The sequence below is a fragment of the Rhinolophus hipposideros genome (assembly GCF_964194185.1).
Source record: "Rhinolophus hipposideros genome assembly, chromosome: X".
Taxonomy (NCBI): Eukaryota; Metazoa; Chordata; class Mammalia; order Chiroptera; family Rhinolophidae; genus Rhinolophus; species Rhinolophus hipposideros.
Window position 1 is genome coordinate 1,430,112 of NC_138046.1, and position 18,970 is coordinate 1,449,081.

General features: G+C 54.3%; 2 protein-coding genes across 5 annotated transcripts in view; one reads left to right on the top strand and one right to left on the bottom strand.

Annotated features, from left to right (window-relative positions):
• Positions 1–18,970, bottom strand: part of NHSL2 (NHS like 2) — an 88,356-nt gene that overhangs the window by 9,705 nt on the left and 59,681 nt on the right. Inside the window, exons 1-6 of one of the 4 annotated variants that reach the window (XM_081041693.1) lie at positions 10,355–10,505; positions 7,330–7,457; positions 6,816–7,011; positions 4,913–5,044; positions 1,496–3,793; positions 16–148 (exon numbers count right to left, since the gene is read on the bottom strand). In XM_081041693.1, the coding sequence (XP_080897819.1) occupies positions 16–148; positions 1,496–3,793; positions 4,913–5,044; positions 6,816–7,011; positions 7,330–7,332 (2,762 nt within the window). In that variant the 5' untranslated portion in view covers positions 7,333–7,457; positions 10,355–10,505. Of the gene's footprint in view, positions 1–15; positions 149–1,495; positions 3,794–4,912; positions 5,045–6,815; positions 7,012–7,329; positions 7,458–10,354; positions 10,506–18,970 lie in introns of those variants that run through there. The other 3 variants (XM_081041694.1, XM_081041695.1, XM_081041696.1) reach the window with 3 other exon arrangements.
• Positions 10,957–15,119, top strand: RTL5 (retrotransposon Gag like 5). The gene is made up of 2 exons (XM_081041697.1): positions 10,957–14,111; positions 14,561–15,119. Exon 1 carries the CDS (start codon positions 10,966–10,968, stop codon positions 12,664–12,666), a length of 1,701 nt encoding a protein of 566 aa, XP_080897823.1. The 5' UTR covers positions 10,957–10,965; the 3' UTR covers positions 12,667–14,111; positions 14,561–15,119.

Below are 18,970 nucleotides of genomic sequence, written 5' to 3' on the forward strand. Positions count from 1 at the left end.
ACAATTGGTCCAGACCTGTGTATCACGGTAAATAAGTCTTCAGTTGTGCGTGAAGCCACAAACACGTCGTCATCGTCTTCCGCAATCCATTCAGCTGTCTTATCACTGATTACACTTTTTTCTTCGGTGCTGGGTTCCATAGAGCTCCCTAAGTATGAGAACCAGAAGAAATGACTTTGACCACAATAGTTAGGAGAAAGCACGTTGTCATCTGTGTTCCAGGTGTTCAAAAGAAGGGCAGCAGGGTGGAGACTCCTACTGTGTCCATTTTGCAAAGGAACAGGCTGTTCAGAAGCTTAGTGATTGGCCAAAGCGGACTGAGTGGTAAAGATCAGTCTGTGTCTTTGTTACAACACGTTGCCTGAACATGTTCTTGTTGAAAATGTGTTGCTTTTAAAAATTAAGGAGCTGAGAACAATCTAAAGCAACAGTAATCAGTGGGCGAGAAGGGGGCCTAGCTGAATCTCAGAAGGAGCCTGTGGACTCTGAGAGAGACTATTCTAAAATGACCTGTGGCTTTGATTGGTTTGTGTGTTTTAGCCACAATAATTTAACTTATGTTGAAAGCCCGAATCAGCTTAAGGATGGCTGTAAGATTTTGATGTTTGGTGGAAAGGGTTAAAAAACGGATGAGAAATATGGATGGAACCTGGAGGACATCATACTAAGTGGAATAAACCAATCACAAAAAGACAAATAGTGTAAGACTCCACTTGTATGAGTTCCCTACAATACTCAAGTGCATAGAGACAGAAAGCAGACAAGTGGTTGCCTGGGACTTGGGGGAGGGGGCAGTTAGGCAGTTGTTTAGTGGGTACAGACTTCAGTTTTGTAAGACGAAGAGAGCTCTGGAGATGGGTGGTGCTGATGGGCGGTCAACATTGTGAATATACTTAACACTACTGAACTGTACACTTACAAATGGTTAAGATGGTCAATTTTGTTACGTGTATTTTGCTACAATGAAAAAGAGACAGGGAAAAACCAACAAAGGATGAGAACCATAATCTAGCCTAATCTTATTGTGCCAGGAAGAGCTAACCTCAAACCATCCAAGAGAGTGACCTCCCTTTTCTCTGGAAAGCACTAAGAAAGGCTGCTGCTGGTAACACAATCCACTGCTTCAGCAGCCTGCAAGCCCACTATGGCACTTGAACTCAGCCTGGGAGGGCATGAGTCCCGTGCATGAAATGGGAGAAGTCCTGGGCAGGGGACGCATGCCTGACTAGATCGATGGGCTGCTGAGGTCCTAGGGTCTAAGACCACCTTGCATTTCACTATCTCAGCACTGGGGTTCCACGGTAGACTGACAGTCTGGGCCTCGAAGATCTGCCCCTGGGTCAGTTCTGGTGCCAAGGGCAGTGAGGCCCAACCCTCAAGAGGTGCCTCCACTGACTTGGCCATCCTAGGGGGAGGCTCACTGGGCACTGGCACTCCATCCTCACCTTCATCTCTTCTGGGATTGAAGGAAAAAGCCAGCAGACAGTTTACTAACCTGTACGGCTCGCCTCCCTTTCACCGTCAGCTTGTGACGTTGAAATTGTCCTCGTACCAGGCGATTGCATCTGGTCGCCGGTACGGGGACACTTGGCATCTTCCTCCAGGGTGATGACGGGGCTGAGAGGCAGCCTCGGTTCGGCCACGCAGGCCTCCATTTGAGCTGTGGGTGACGTGAGTGGCAGGTACAGCACACTGGGCTTTTTTGGTACAGGAGGTGGGACCTTGCCTTTCTTCTTCTCAGCATCTTCCTGGCTCTGGAGGCTAATTCTTTCAGGCAGGGCTTTCACCTTGGGGGCCTCATCCTCTGTACTTCCCTGGGGAGGTTGCTGTGTTCCTGAGAAGAAAGCACCAGAGGAACTGACAAAAGGTGTGAAAACAAGAGATGAGGGTGCTGTTGACCCCCCTGGGCTTCTAGCCTCAGGGAAGCTGGAGGACTTTGGTTTCCGTGCTACTACGTAGGTGTCTGGAGGGAGTGGCCTCATGTGTTGACTGGAGCTCTTAAGGGTCATAGCCACTGTAGGCGAAGTAAGTGGGTATTCCTCGGAGGCAGATGCTGGCTTGTGGACCAAGCTTGGAGGCCTTCGGGCCAGTGGGGGTTTCTCAGCTATGGGAGGTTTCATCTTTCTCTCTGGCAAGGTCAAGATTTCTGCTCCTGATTCCTCAGCATAGTCAGGGCTCTCGATGTCATCTTCCGGCTCAGACTTACTGACTGACCTCAGGCGAACAGAACGTAGGTCAGACTGAGTGACCATGGGCATGATTGGCTGATTGGGGCTAGTTTTTTGGGCCAGCTTGGCCCCAAAATTTGTATCTGAGTGATGCCGGCTCACCTTGGTTTTGCTTCGGATGGAGATACTCATCCCAGACAGATCCAGGTGGGTCGAAGAGGTTAATGGTAGGTCAAACGATAGCCGTGACTTGGAAATTTTCTCCATCGGTGATGTTGGGGGTAGTGATGACTTCCTCTCGGGGACCACTGGACGTACCCGGACACTGCTGCTTGGAGGGGGCAAGTGGCCCAAGGTCAAGGACATGGAGACAGTAGGTGTTGGTGTCTCCGACTGGCTAGAGTAGCCACTGGAGGGTGACATCAGCCCAGCGAGCCTTCCTGGGGAGGGCACCTCCCTGGCCTCTACCTCGATGGAGAGTTGGGAAGGCGTAGTGGCTCTGGACGTGCAAGGGGAGGCAAGAGACTCTGAGCTGCCCTGAACCGGGGTGCACTCAATGACCGTGGTGCCAGTGGCAGTGCTGGAACTGGACAAGGACTGGTAGGTGTCACCAGACTTCCAGTCACTAAGATACCAGTGCTGAGAGAAGTGTGTCCCTTCTGGATCTTTGAAGGTTGGCACAGCTGGGTGACCCTGGGATGAGTGATGTCCTTGGTGTTCCAAGGAGAGGCAAAGGCTCCTGGGCCTCTGGTCCTTGGGTAGTGCCTGCCCACCTTCTGGCAAGAGCACTGGCTCATCTTTGACCAGCGACACACTGCGTGTTGGTGGCGAAGGCTTCTTTTTGGCCTTCTTAAGTGAGATACTCTTGGATCTCTGCCTTCTGTGCTGGGCCTCCTGGTGGGCACCAAGGGACGCAATGTTGTCAGCACTGTTACTGCCCTCAGAACTTGTACTGGCATAAGGCAGGGCACAGGCTTCACTGGCCTTCTGTTCCTCTCCACAGTCCACGTCTGTGGGCACAGACAGTGAGCGCTCCCGGAACCTGCTGGCCCCACCTGGGCCTGTCTCCAGTCTTGAGGTACCACCTGTCAGAAGGCTGGTCTTGAAAGGTCGCTCCAATCCCTGCCTTCGGTGTGTAGGGTGCTCAGAGTAGCCAGCTGGCCCACTGCATCCTGCAGGGTTATCACGAGTGACAAAGAGGGTCGCAGCCTCCTTAGGAACCAGAGGTGGCAGTGTGTGCAGGGAGACCCACGAATTCCCAGAGGAAGGATTTTTTCCATTTTCGCTGACTTGATTGCTCTGACTGGTGGCACTTGGAGTCATGTATGTGAAGGCATCTCCCTTCCAGGAAGCAGAGAACGTAGATTCTGTCGGTCCATTGCAAGAACTGGGGACACTATACACCATTCCCATGCTCTCCATGCCAGGAGGCTTGGTGCCACCACGTGTCTGGAGAGGTTCTTCCAGATCACTAGAAGGATTTCTCAGTACTGGTGAGGTGAGATTTGGGAACTGCGCTTCCTGACCAACTGCAACTCTTCCATAAACACCTTCTGGAACAGAATGACTGGGCCTGATGTCTGAGCTGGCAGAGCGGGGCACCCTGCCTGCGGGGCTGTTGTGACCTGCAGGATGGAAATACAGAACATCAGTGGTGCAGCCAAGGACCCCCCAGGCAGCTCCCGAGACGGCAGCACCATATTCTTGCCAAGAAGCATTTGCCAACAGCTTGGTCAGAATTCCTTGGTTCTTCCTTTCCATAGATGAGGATGCGAGAGGACTCGGGTCCTTGCCCATCACCACGGGGTGAGTGACAGGGGCCCTTGAATTGTCCAGGAAGCTGTCAAAGACTCTCCGGCTTTGATCATTCCCCTTAGGGCACAGTGGCAGGTGGGTTTTTCCCAGGCTTTCAACTCAGGGTCATGAAACCATCACAGACCTCAGCGTTCACCTCTCCTGAGACGAAAGCAGAGGATTTGAACTGATTAAGGGACAGCACTGTGTGACTTTCCCCTCCAGCCATGAATGCGGAGTATGCCACAGCTGGAAAACCCAGGGTGTTTGCATTTTTGGCACCTGTCACTTTTTAGCTTTGCAACATGAGAGACTTAAGATAACCTACAGTTGTGAAGGAACCATTCACATGTTCAAAATCCCCAAATATTTCTCATACACACAACAATGATCACTATTCTGTCACCATCCTCACTATGGCTGCTACTACGATAATTTATAATAACAGCCACCATTTGTTGAACACGAACTGTGGACATACAACAATAACTAACCCTGACGACAACTCCCTGGCTTGGTACATTCTCCCCAGTTGAGAGACGAAGAAGCTGAGGTTCAGGGAGGTTACGTAACCTGGTCAAGGCCTCAGGCTTAGTAAGGGGCAGGCCAGGGAGTGTGTCCCCATCTCTGGTCTGTGCTCTTTGGATGGCCTTCATTTAACAGCAGTGATCGTTCTGCTAACATGGGACTTTTAGTGATGATTCCCCCCATTTCCTCTGTTTGCCTAAACTTGATATACATGGTTATATTCCATTTATAATGGGAAACAATAACAATGAATTCAGAGCGTGGGAGACCTGCTCCGCATACCACATTGGCTTCTTTGGGGCATCCGAAGCCTCCCGCCCCCAAATTATTCCTGTCCCCATCACCACGATACCACCTGGGTGATGGGATGGGTGGGAGTGAGCAAGAAGAAGGGTCTGGGGGATCAGCTGTGCTGGGGTCACCTTGGTCTCGCTGGGAAAAGTTAGAGAATCCAATAATGGTCCGCCTCCGCCTCAGGGTGGACTTGGGGTTCACGGCTGTCTCTGTGTTAAACAACGAGTGTCGCAAACTTGCGTGTTTATCAAACTGCTGCCCTGTAGCCAAAATAAAGACACTTGGGTACATCCTGGCTTCTGTTTACAGTGGACGTGGGCCTGGGATGCAGAGAAGGGATGATGACAGCAGCTATGAGCATGAATAGCATCCAGGCAGGTAGCCCTTCCTCCACATCCCTCCCAACTTGGCCCTGGACACCCAGAGCCCCAAGGCACACATGCTGGCTTTCATAAACTGCACTTAGGGACACCTGTGAGTCTTAGGTGGCCGAGAGCCATGGTTTTTCAACCCTGGCTACATATAGAAATAAACTGGGCAGCTTTGGAAACTCCAATACCTGGACCCCACCCAGAACATTTAAATCTCAGGGAGGAGAGCCCAGGTACAAGTGTTTTCTCAAACGCCCCAGGTGATTGATTACTGAGATGTGCAACTCGGGGCGCGAACCACTGGTGTAGAGACACAGGTTGACACTAGATGTTTCTAGATCGTAATCTTTTCTCAGAGAAAGCCTTCATGTGGGCCAAAGGACAGTGTCTCCAAGAAGCTGCCCACCCCCCGACCCTGCCCCCGCCACAGGAAGCAGCCTGGCAGTCTGTCATTGTGTCACAGTTCACCCCTGCATGGTGACTGAGATCTATTTCTCTTAAAGCACCAGGTCCTCAGTCTTTGCTGCTGTGGCATTGCTGGGGCAGGGTGAGGCAGGCGGTGAGGTCTGCTGCTCCCCTCACGGTCTCTCATTCAACAGCTGGCTAACCAAACCCTCCCCTCCGCCCCATGGCTGCGTATGACCCCCCGCCCCTCGCACGTGACTCCGTGGGCAAAGGTCAGGGCCAGTGTCATTGAGAGTCAGACAGAAGTTCAGAAACGAAGCACCCACCATCACTCTGTGAGTCTCCCCTCTCAACCCTCACTCCTCTTGGCACAGCTCCCCAGGCTGTGGGCTATCTCGTGCCTCTGACTGCCTGAAATGACCCCATATCCAGGGAGCATCAGCACATGTGGCCAGAGCTGTGCTCATCATCTCCATCAACTTTTCCCAGCTGGATGCCTCTGGTCCCTTTGGGTTATAAAGTCTTGATTTCGAATCTCTTGGCCCTAGCTCTTTCAGAAATGATCAACCCGCTTCCTTTTCCACTTATAGCCGCTGGAGTGTGCAGTACGAATTAGTAATGTGTGTGGTACAAGGTGTCACATGTCCCCAAAGTCACAGCCAGCTGAGCCACATACATCATTTTCCCGCTTTGGTCCTTCTGGCCTTGGTCCCTTCCTGTCACTTCCCTTCTTAGACACTTGCCTCACAAGTTAGGGAGGCCCACCTCACTGAAAGAGCGAGTGTCTACGTAAAGTACCATAAGGCCCGAAGTCTGTGCCCCGGTTGTGAGCCCCACTTTTAGCACCAGCATTCTGAACCCCACACTTCCCCTCCGACTCCTATGCAAACCCAGCTTCTGGCACAACAAGGTTTCTTTCCCCAGCGCAAACATAACTCACAAACGAGAAATGTCCACAGATGCTCCAAAAAGCACACACATTCTTAAAGTTTTAGAGTTTTCCGTTAAGAACATTTTGTTTGCTATCAAATGGTCTCAGTTAGTGTGGCAGTGCCAGTAGAGAGTGAAGAAAGAGCAGCCAGAGCCCCCTCTTCTGCATGCCTCCGTTCCCTGGCGAGAGCCATGACCTTGACAGTGCAGGGTGAGCCAGTAGCAAAGAAAGTCTTGCTCCCTCCCCCAGCCCCCAGTGCGTTTGGAGAAGATGGTCTGTAGTTGGCATGGAGGGAAGCAAACAGGTGGTGCTGAGCAACTCTACCAGAGATGTTGATTGGCACAATGTCAGAGTGCGTGGAGCAAGGCTGCAGCCACCGCTTCTCCTCTAGGGCGGGCAGAGGGAAGGGGCTAGTCCAGGCAGCTTGCTTGTCGGGTGGTGTCGACAGGCTCAGGGAGGCCTCAGGGGCCCTCACACCCTGGGTGGTGGTCTCATCCTCGCTCAGCTGCTGTTTTGTAGGCTGTTGGGAAAGAAGGTGATGGGAAGGGTGTGCTCCCAACTGGGGCTGGATGAGCCACGCCCACAGGATGGCTGTCTAGGCAGGGCGGTTGGAGCCTTTGTCTGGGAGGCAGGAGAGCATGGACGGGCTGCCAGGCCAGACACCTGCTGTGCAGGGCCGTGTTGGCCGGCCAGCCGGGCCTCAAGGTGGCTCTGCTGATGAGCAGAGGTGAGCAGCAGCTTCCGGTGCATAAGTGTGAACAGCTCGAGGTCCCCTGCTGGTGGGTGCTGGGCTAGCTCTGCATGCTGGCTCTCCCAGGCAGGGGAAGAGGCGACTCACCATCAGTACCAACTCCAGACGCCTGGCAGACTGGGGCCTTGGGTTAGGGGTGGGCTGAGGGGCCTCATCAGCAGAGCGGAAGGTCTGCCCCAGCAGTCTGGCCTCCGAGTACTGTTCCTCATATTCTTCTGAAAAATAGCACAGTGGATACACACTCTAGGGGGCCATGGCCCAGTGCTGGGCGGGGGAGGGACTATGAGCCGGGACTCCTGCTCTAGCTGGCAGGCCTGGCTTGCATGGTTTCTTAGGATATTTCCTGGCATCTCAGCCTTCGGGTTCAGAAATGGAAAAATGCCTACTCCCTGGGACTATGAGAGCTGAGGAGAAAAGAGTCAAAAGATTTGACTTGTGCTGCTTCTGGAACCAAGCCCTTGCCTCAGTGGCCCCCACCTTAAGTGTTCAACTTGGAGAAGAGGCTCAGAATGCACACTTTCGCTACTTTATGCTGCAAGGTCCTCTGTAGCCCTAGCCAGCACATGACCCATGTGAAGCGCGGAGAGATTTGCACCGAGAAGTCCAGCGTCGAATGCTCCCCTTGCATGTCAAGAGCTCTTGTTTGAGCCTCCGAGGGCCTGGCTTCCTGCCCCTCAGTCCCACTGTAGGTTGTGCCAGGTCCAGGGGCTAAGGTGAAAGAGAGGGAAGGCGAAGGCGGTGCCACAGAAGGAAGGAGAGGTCAGGGAATAAGAAGGATGTGAAAGATCTGCATGGGTTGCGTTTAAGTGATGAATTCCAGGAGTTCATGAAGGAAATGAGAGTAAAGAATCAACAGGCAGGGCTGTTGCACATTTGAACAAAGACTTTCAAGCTCATGGGAGCATTTGAGGTCTTGCTCCCCGGAATATGTCATCAGTTTGACTCCAAGTCAAAAAAAAAATCACAGAAACTCGGAGTCAGGAGGGACCTGGAAAGTTTGGACTTCCTCCTCAGCAGTCCTTCCAGGGGCCTCTTCAGCCTCCGCACACACCTGCATAGGAGGGGGCAGCCTTCCTCCCAAGGCCACATATTCCATCCAAGGACAGTTGGGGCTGTCACGTATGTCAGGAATGTTCTTCCTTATCTCGAGGTGAAATGTGCCTCCCGCTAGGTCCCCCTCCACGGGCCCATGGTGACAACACAGAGCACCCTGGTTTTTCTTTTGCATGCTAGCTCCTCTCTTATCTGCACACAAGGCTTATGTTGTCCTTTGGAATGTTGCTTCTCTAAGGTCACCACTGCCCTGGCAAGGAGGTGGGAGTTATGGCTGTACTGCAGGTGGGTGGCCAACTGCCGTTTTCTATTCTCCATTGGCATGAATAAACGAGAGCTGATAAGATGTCTTTTCACATTTAATGTTCACTCAACAAATGTCTACTGAGTGCCTCTTGGGGATCCAGCCATGCCAGGTACTTCTGGAAACCCAAGAGATGCATTTCTTTATACTGACAAGCTCAGTCTGGTTAGGCAGACAAAATACATACCCAGGACTAGTAGACGAATGAGGAAAGGAATGAACAAATGAAAGAAAAAGCCGTTCAGAACTACATAGGTCCTCTTCAGATGGGTGCTACAAAGTGCCGCATATGGGTGCTCATGGGTAGAACGATGCAAAGTGCAGGACTCGTGTGAAAGGTTTTGTTGGAAGAGGCAAGAATAGAACTGAAGAAAGTGTAAGGATTGGAGTGGGGAAGAGGGAGAGAGGAAGGGCTTCTAGGCTTGGAAAAGAGGTCCGAATGGGACAGTGGGGGCCCGGTGGGTGTATGGAGCTTGTGACCTAGCACTGAGGTTTTATTTCTATTATTTTATTGAGCTATGACTTACCTCCACTAAAGTACATAAATCTTAAGCGTGCAGTTCAGTGAATGTGACATATGTATGGCCCCTGGAACCTCCATCCACATATAGGCAGTATGCCAGTAGTCTCTCTCATACTGCTGAGTTTCAGTACTTTTGCCACTTCCGTTGGCTAAATCCCTCTGGTCGATGCATATGTTTTTATATTGTAAGGTCCTATCAGGGACCATATTGGTTTTTCTTTTATATTAACTTTAATATTATGTTTAGCTCAGCCCCTGTCCCAAAAGACATGTATTGGGGGTTGCTGCTGCATCTTATCAAGGTTTCTCCAGCTGCAATATACTCCTGCTAAGCAATTTACATATTCCCTGTTTTTTAATTATTATTTTTATTCTTAAGTTTTTATATTCCCTGTTTTTAATCGTCACAAAATGGTGCCATGGGCTTGAAATTGGAATCCCCGTTTTAAAGATGACTCATTAAACGGAAGCTCAGAGAGGGTGGGCAATCTGCACAATGTCACACAGCTAGTTAGGTGTGCGATTCAGATTAGATTGTAGCTCTGCTTTCCATTTCTGGGTTTTGTCCCTCTGCCTCGTGGGTGCAGTCTGACCGCGCAGTCACTCTGACTGGGCTGTTTCTCTGGGTCGTGTGGACCCAACTTTGCATACTACGAACTCATCGGTATACTCCAAAGACACTGGGATGGGAATTGGGGATGAAGGCTGCTCTGGGGGCAGTGTATTGGGCTTGCTGTGGTGAGGCAGTAGCCACGCGGGACACATGTGGACGGGTTGGTGCAAGAGTAGAGTGACTGAAGCCGGGAGTGGGAGGCCCTGCGGATGCCTGCTCCGCGTTTTGGATACCTGGATTCCCAAGGCATGGGTGATGTGGCAAGAGGTCTGGAAGGTGTATTATGGGCCACACCTTGGGAATCCAGCTGTATTTAGAAATGGTTTGACCTATTGCCCTAACTCAAGTCTTTTTCCCCGTGGACTTCTGAACTTCAAAACCAAAAAACAAAAAACAGAAAAAGAAAAAGGGGGGATGCTGGTAAACAGCCATAGAAATAGGGTCTTTTAGAATCAGTCTAGAAGGTGAAAACTGGAAAATGTGCTTTGTTTTTCAATGGGTTTGAAGCTGTTTTCTCTTTTTCTCTCGCAGGCCCCTGTCGTGTGTGTTCTGGGCCTCCCTCCAGCCGCTGCGCATCTGGCCGGTGGGGTCCGACCGCAGCGCCCCTCCCTCTCGGTACCTTGCAACAGGCTCTGGAGATTGAGCTGCGCCTCGCGAAGCAGCTCCTCTACACTCGGGGGCCTGCCCGAGGAGAGGAACACGTTCCCTGGCTGTCGCCATGACGACCTCGAGTGGGCAGCCGCTGTCGCATTTTCCCGACCCGAGTTAGCTGCAGCTAGGGAAGGAGAGAGTCAGTGAGAGGCGCAGCCGAGGGGGGCGCGGCAGCCACTGGGCGCCCGCGGTGCCCGAAGCCCCGCCCCTGCCGGGGTGGGGGGGCGGGGCGAGCCGAGCTTAAAAGGCGGGGATCCCGGCCGAGGCAAGATTTTCCCTCGACAGATCCTGCCGCAGTCCGCTCCGCCCGGCCTCCCGCCTCGCCGCCCGCCCTCTCCGATCCCCGGGACGAGGTAACGCGCCCCGGGCCCCGCCGCCGCTGGGCCCTGCGCGCTGAGTGTCCGCCCTCCGCGCTCGGCCCCGTGGGTGTGGCCCGGTCGCGCCCGCCACGGCGCTCAGGTCCCCCCGGTGCCCCGCCGCAGCCTTTCGGCCTCCTTTCGCCGCCTCAGCTCCCCCACCCCACCCCCACCCCGCCCCGCCGCGCCCCGCCCGCGGACTCAGGGCCCCGGGCGAGCCCAGATGTCCGAGGCGTCGGGAAATCTCAACAGCCTCCGCATGGCGAACGTGGCCCTGCGAGAAGAATTAAATGCCCTTCGCGGGGAGAATGCCAATCTGGGCCTTCAGCTCGGACGGGCCCTGGCTGAGGTGAATTCCTTGCGGGGCAATGTCTCGAGCTATATTCGCTGGCCGGTGCCCGCTGTGCCCGTCCTTGCCGAGGAGAACTTGGAGTTCCCGCTCAGCGACGTGGACGCCGTGCCCGAGGGCGAGCTGCCCTTCCTGTGCTGGCCGGCCCCACGCCCCGAGCCGGAGTGCGCCTCGGACGAGCCGGTGCTCAGCGCCACCCAGGACCGCAACGCCGCCGACGGCCAGGTCGACCCGCCCCCGCCCCCGCCGCCCAGCCAGGCCCCGGCCCCGAGCCCGGCGGCGCTGCCCCCGCCCGCTCCCCGCGAGCTGCCCGCGCAGCCTGCTGCGCCGCAGCTGCAGCGGCCCGAGCTGGAGCCCTTTGCAGGCGACCCGGTGTACCTGCCTGAATTCCTGATGCGGCTAGAGACCTTCATAGCCGACCATGAGGACCACTTCCCCGGGGGCGCCGAGCGGGTGGCCTTTGTCATCTCCTTTTTCACCGGCGACGCCAAGGACTGGGCCGTCTCAGTCACCCAGGAAGGAAGCCCCCTGCGTGCCAACTTGGCGCGCTTCCTGGATGAGATCCGTAAGAAATTTTGTGGCCCCATCCCCCCCATTGTGGCGAAAAAGGCCATCCGCAAGCTCAAGCAGGGGGACTGTACCCTGGGCAGCTATGCAGACGCTTTCCAGTTCCTGGCCCAGTTCTTGTCTTGGGACGACTGCCGCCTCCAAAACCAGTTCCTCAAAGGGCTGTCCGAATTCTTCCGCAAGGAGCTCTTATGGTCGACTGAAATGGCCGACCTGGACGAGCTGATTCTCGAGTGTGTGGAGATTGAAAGGAAAGTGCGAGTCCCCAAGCCAATGCCGCTCCCTGGGGTTCGCAATTCCTTCTTCCCATTCGCTGCAGACCCTAATCTCGATGGCCACGAGGAAGAGGGGCGCCACAGTGAGGATGAAGATGCAGAGGTGCGCAGGCGCAGGCTTTACGAAAAGGAGCAGCGGAGGCGGGTGCGAGCTATTCAGCAGGAGATGAGGGAGCAGGAGCAGGAGGAGAAGAGGAAGAAGGAGGAAGAGATGAGGAGGAAGGAGAGGGAGGAGATGAAACAGAAACTGGAGGACGACGACGACGAGGACGAGATTGTGGTGGTGGACGTTCTGGACGACGAGGAGGAGGAGGAGGAGATGCGCAAGAGGGAGGCGGAATTCAGGGGCCCGGGACCGGCACAGGAGCTGGAGCAGGAGCCGGAGCAGGAGGAAGAGACCGAGGACGAGGCCCAAGATGATGACCTAGATGAGCTCATGGACGTGCCACCAACCTTTGCCAACGCTTCATCCCAGACTTCCGGCTACTACCATGAAAATTTCCTAGACGCGTCGCCTCCCATAATACAGCCCAGCCGACGGAGGAACCAGAACCGGGTCCCCCTGCTGGAGGGCCTCCCAGGTACCAATTCACCCTTCTACAGCTCCCCGCCGCATATTCGCCGTGCAGGCCGCTTAGGGCAACGCCACACTCGAAGACGGCCCCCGGTGCTATTCCGCCTCACTCCGAGACAGGGGGGCCACCGGGCTTCACGTGGCCGAATTCGCGTGTGAGTGCTGGGCCCACATAGCCACCTAGAACACACCCTTCTACTGCATCCCCTGCCCCTGCTGTTTGCTGCCACACCTGCCCCCTTTGCTGACCAGTACTTAAGGGTGTTGCAGGCCTGCAGAACCTGAAGGAGACCTGCACAACTCCAGACCGTCTTGCCGCCATGAGCAGGGAGTGACAGGTGCCCAGCCAAGGCGCGTTCACAGTCCTGTTGACATGCACTGTGCTCAGGTTTCTGGGCCTGCTCCCATAAATGAACTGGTCACCCCCTCGCAGTTCTCCTCTAGTTGTGCCTAACCCTGTGTTCTACAGTTTTCTCCTCCGCCTGGCTCACCAGGACTTTGCCCAGGGCCTTCCTGACCCGCCCTGGGGAGCAGAAGGGCAGACTGTATTAAACTCCTGAAGCCACTGATGCCACTTTGTAGGTAAAACCGACAGACAGCAGGATTTGCTTCATGCCACACCTCCAGCAGAAGGGCCCCGAATAGGACACTACATCTATCTGGTGACGGTGTACAAAGCCACATGTCAAATGGACAACTTGGCAAACTGGTTCTGCCTTTCCACAGACTACGGGACCAGGATCCCTGGACCAGCTCGCTGAGTCTGGGGCCCTCTTGCCTTGGCACACTGCCTTCCCGGGCATCCCCGGTGGGCAGAGCCCACAGTTACCGGCTTTACTCCTTTCCTTGACGTAGTCTGGAGGGTGGGGAGGAGGACAAAGAAACAGCAACCACTCTGCATAGTGAGCAGTGACTCTCTCCTTAGGGACAGTGATCTCCTCCCAAGCCAGGCCTTAGACTGCATCTTGGCAGGAGTCTTGCCATCCTTGGGGATCCAGAGGAGGCCTCATTGGCTTTTCCCTCCCAGACTGCCAAAGAGAGGGCCCAGGCCTGCTCTGTAACTTAAATGGAAAGGATTCCTTAGTTCCCGAGGAGACAGAATGGTTCTCTCTACAGACTGCACCCCCCTGCAGCCTCGCAGTTGCGATGTCCTCACGTCTCTTACATGGGGGTCAAGCCATGGCCTGGCGCTGGGCATCCATTAGACATGAGGCGTGAGAAGATGACTGCCTCCTAGTGACTCCTGGGACTTCTGGGTACAAACCTAGGGATGCTTACAGAGCCCTGCTGCTTGCCTTTGGTCCAGAAAACACTGCTTCTGCAGTGCAAAGTCCATGCTATGTCCCTCTGGCCACAGAATGCCAGCCAAATCCACTGCTGGCCTGCACTGCCCTCGACACTGAGCTTCTTGCACGGTGCCCGGCAGCTGGCCAAGTGCGGCCATAGTGTCTGGCCACAGGGAAGAAAGCCTGTGTCCCTCACCTGAGTCTGACAGGTAACCTCAGCCCAGCCTTAGGATTTTGAGCCTGGAAGCAAGACGAAGGAGCTGAAGGAAGGGGAGTCACAGAACCTGGTTTCTGGCGAGGTCTGTGCATCGGTGGAAGGTAAGAAGCCCTTTGGTTTATCATGTTGTTCTCAGCCTGGAGATCAGGGGAACCGGGGTCCTATAACCTGTTGCTGCCTTTAAAAAGGCTCCCCCTCCTCCAAAGAGAAAAATCATGCATAATTGTTATAGAAAATTTAGAACAGAGAAAACTAGAAGGCCCAAAAACCCGTAAACATTCAGAACCCCACCACACACACACACACACACACACAGACACACATGTACTATTAACACTTCGCTGCCTTCCTTTCTAGTGTGTTCTCAGCGCGCCTTTCAAAGCTCTTGATCAGCAGATTTAAAATGGCTGCCACCTGTGCAGTCATGTCACCTGAATAATTTATTTAAGGATTCTCCTAGTTTGTTGGACATTTCAGTTGCCCGGTTTTCCCCACCCCCACCAGTGCAGGAGTAAACAACACTGTAAAGAAAATGTTTTCTGTTTTTCAGCTATTTCCTCAGGAGACAGTTCCAGAAGGGGAACTGCTGTTCTTTGAGGCTGTGGACCCTGTTTGCTGACGGCTGACATGCTTGTTCTGCTGCCCGTGTCCCTGCCAGAGAAGTGCAAAGGACAGGTGCCTTGCACCCCCATCTCCAGGGTCCCGTCAGCACACGCCCTGCCTGTTCCATGGCGCTTGTCACCCTGAGACCTGTAGCCTCAGCCTGGGCAAGACTGGGTGAGCAGTGAGCTGGTTCCTGGCCCTCTGGTGGCAAGGGGGCCTGGGCTTTTCCCTTTGACCCTCTCCCTCCTTTCCTAGATCTTCTATACTTGTGACGTAGCAGCCACAAGAGCTGTAAGAGGAACTATGGGCTCTGGGTGCTTTCTTGGGTTGAAAGAGGGGTGGGAGGATGCATGCAGGGGTATGAAGGCAGCCCAAGGATTCCCAGAGACTCGGAAGGAAACCCGTTGGAATAAATTTGTTATTGTTATTGTGTTATTGTGTTGTGAAGATAAATCTTTCTGAATGCTAAAGCTTTCTCCTCAATAAAAATATAAAGGGTGTGTAAAGACTGTGTGTGTCTGGGTTACTGAGCAGTCCTGGATGGGTACCCAGTAGGTACCAGGTACTTCCCAGGCAGCTTGCGTGAAGCAACCCTGGCCTGAAGCCTTGCAGTGCTCAGATGAGGAAACTGAGGCTCAGTGAGGCTCAGGGGACGTACCTCGAGTCCTACGCATTTGTCAGAGGGAAGCGGAGGGACTAGGCGTCTTGAAAGTAGCATTAGTTCTCCACTTACTGGGATGCAAAGGTATGAATGGCCTAGCTGCACCATCCTGTAACGGCCCCCCAAACGGCCCCCACCGCGCGCGCGCGCGCGCGCGCGCGCCCGCCCACGGACTTGGGAGGGAGAGGGAGGGAGGCCGGCCCTTCCACTTTTGGGCAGTAGGTGGTGCCATGGGACACCAGTGAGCTGGCTGCTGAAAATTTTCAAATAGCTCCAGAGCAGACCTGCAGCGACCCTCCCGGCAACATTTCACTGCTCCTCACAGACTGTGTGTCAGAAGAAGCTGAATCCTATTCTGGGATTTGCTCCAGTTCCCCGGCCTTGATTGGGGAATTTGTTTCCTGCTACAGCGGGTGGGAACTTGACTGAGCCCCCACTAGGGACAAGCGGTGAGCCCCGCCTTTGACATGACTTATGTTAGTCCATCTCACCCTCACCTTACACATGCAGAAAGAGGCTTAGAGAGGAGAAGTCACTGACCCAGGGTTTACAGCTCCAGCGGCACTGGGTCCCTCTCTGCCTCCATGGGCAGGCCTTACTGCCTCCCCGCTGGGCCCCATCCTGCCCCCCCTCTGCCAGCTTCCAGGAGCACAGTGAAAGACAAAGCCCCATCTCAGAGGCTCCTTGGCTTTGTCCCTTTCAGGGGAAGAAAGGGAGGGAGGCAACCAATGCGTTTCTCACACGTGCGTGCACTTGCACCAACACCATCTCATTTCATCCCCACAACAACTCAGGCAGGTCATGGTGTGTCGGTTTAGAGCCCAGGGACCTGACTCAGATGTTAGGTTCCATGGGGGACTCAGGTCTGTGTGACTCTGAACTCTAGTCCACCGTGCTGTTTCCTAGGAAAGCCTGACAAGCTCAAGCCTCAGCCTGACTGCATTCTGGGTCTTCGCCCAGGTGCACTGTCTCCGGAGGCCCTGAGAAAGGCAGCCAGGCGGCGGTTTTGCCCTGCGGTGGAGGGCCTGCAGAGTAGGGCAGGCAGTGCCAAGTCTGTGGGGACGATTATACATGAGTGTGTGGCTCACTGCCCCTTCCGGGGAGGGACAGGGCCGTGGGGGTGTGAGCTGCACCCGTTCTACTTTTGGAGTCAGATAAGGTGTCCAGCAACCCCGAGTGTCTCATGCCCATTGCAGTCTCTTCAGGTTGTGCCCATCAGAGCAGGTGGAGGAAAGTAAGAGGAGTAGGGTGGGCCCTGCCCAACCCTGCAGCCCGAAGCCCCGTGAGTATAGGGAACAGGGCCCTGGATTCCAGCCCGTGAGGCCCATTGCTGCTCAGGCCACAGCTTCTCATCCGTCTATTCAATGTTGGGTCCCTAGGACTCAGCGTACAGCTGGGCATATAGTGGGATCTCAACACTAGTTTGGTACATAAATGAAGAAGTGAGTGAATGAATAGGCCACTTGCTAGAGGCATCTGCAGATGGTCTGGAGCCTGGAGGACTAGAGGCTCCCCTCCAAAATGGAATCAGAAGCCCCCCAAACCTCCCTAATTTGGAAGGATGTGCTGAAATGACCTTTATTTACTAGGTGCACATGTAAGATCTTGAAGTCAGGTTCAGAAAACCAACTGCAGGAGCCTGAGTGGGGAACGTGTGCTTAGAGGAAACTTGTAGAAAAAAAATTTGCAAAGTTGAGTCAGTGAGGGCTCAGGATGAATCAGCAGAATGGGTGCCAGAAATGCTTATGCCCCTGGGGTCCTGGCCATCCAATGTGAGGTGGCCAGGTTGCACCTCACAGAAGCCCCTTTGCATGCCAGGAGTTAGGAAATACTAGAATAAAAGAAGGAAGGAAAGAGTGAGGGCAGTGGAAGGGTGACAAGGACGGCGAGGGTCACAAAAACCCTGTTCCAAGGAATGGAGGAAGACAGAGAAAATCTTGCTGTCTGAAGCGGGCCCCACTGTTCGTTCCCCTCATTCTGCTAGGAAACTGGCCGCTCAAGGTCACTTGCAGAACTTGACTGTGAACTCCAGCAGTTTGACTCCAGAACTCATAATCACTACCCTCCATTCCCACTTGCACTGACCTTAAGAACTGAGTTGTGGAGGGCCGGCTTGGCCCCTCCCAGGGAATAAGGACAGGCATTAGTGAGGCAAGAGATTATCACAAATTGGGGGGGGGGGGCAGGAGCTTCACTCCCACCATTAGCACTTCCTGCATCCTGCCCAGACTCGGGGAAAACTCTGCAGGCCACTTCTCCCCAGGGACTGAAAAGCCACAGAAACACAAAGCACAGGGTTCTTGGTTGCCCTGGTAACAGCAGGACCTACTTGGAAGAAAACAGTCTCTGAAAGGCTTAGGAGGGTGGGTATTTCCTTTGACAGAGGACAGGCTCCGACCTGCTCCTTGAGTCCCCTCTCCCCTTCCGGTCTGCCACACAAAGGGGTACAGCTGGGGCCCCTCACTGCAGCAACTCTCCTGGGAGGGGAGGAGGCCTCACCTCATAGGACCCTGAGGAGGGCAAGTGCGCCCCGCAAGTGCAGTCCTATCCGCTCCTCACCACTTACTGACAAGTCCCAGAGAGAGTCCAGAAGTTCCAGGCTTCTCCCCCCCCAAGGTCGGCCCTCATCACCTCTCACCTGGACCACCAAAGTAGCCCCTCTGCTGCTGTAACCTGCGTCCAGTCTCTACCCACCTTCCTCTGAACACACAAACTGGCCCCCTTACGCCTACACAGAACCTCCCATGGTGCTTCTGCCTCCAGTGGAAGACCTGTGCACCTGACTCGGGCATTCTTCACTATCTGGTCACAAACTCCGAACGTCATCTCATCTGCCCATGCCATCCTTCTTCCCTCTTCTATTCAGTCCAAAGCCGACTTCCTCCTTCCTTCCTTCCTTCCTTCCTTCCTTCCTTCCTTCCTTCCTTCCTTCCACACCAGGGCCTTTCCTGCCCCTGGGCCTTTGCACACCCTATTCCCTCTGCCTTAAAACTTCATGAGCACTCCTGGCCCCACTCCAACTGGCAGTCTCCCCAGCTCATAGACAGCTTTCTCCACAAGGCAGCCTTCACTCCCCAGATGAGCTCTTGCCCTTCTGAGTCCCCACTCGCTACCCTGCCCACATGGGCTGATGGTATGCAGGTGGGGTTGGCAGCACCCCCATACCCATCAAGTTGGAGGTGTGGACAGCAGGAACAAGTTGGGGAAGAGAAAGCAGAAGCTCGCAAACTTGCTCCTTCTGCCAACTGAGCACCCTGCCAATGGCTTCCGCCTCTCTGGGGGGGCCATCACTCCCCTCAGTGTGTGGGGGAGAGGGACCGCCACTGGCCTTGAGAGTCACACACACCCGCCTCATTGTGTACCCGTGGGTTGGTGGCTTTCCCTCTCTAAGTCCCAGTTTCCTTCTTCTAAAAATGGAGATAGTAATAGGATATATTGGTGACATAACTGATATGAACTGACAACAATAAAAACAGCTAATATTTATTAGCACTTACTATTTGTTGGGCACTAATGTCATAGCGCTAGCATGGAAGTGCTTTTGAGCCTGCCAGTCAGATAGGGAAAGTTCTGTGGGTCGCAATGAGACCAGTGGGGCAGGAGAGTACCAACATGCAGTGCAGGGGTCTTAACCTCTTGTAGGTCATAGTTCCCTCCAGCAGTTTGGTGAAACCTCTACACCCCTTCTCAGAATAA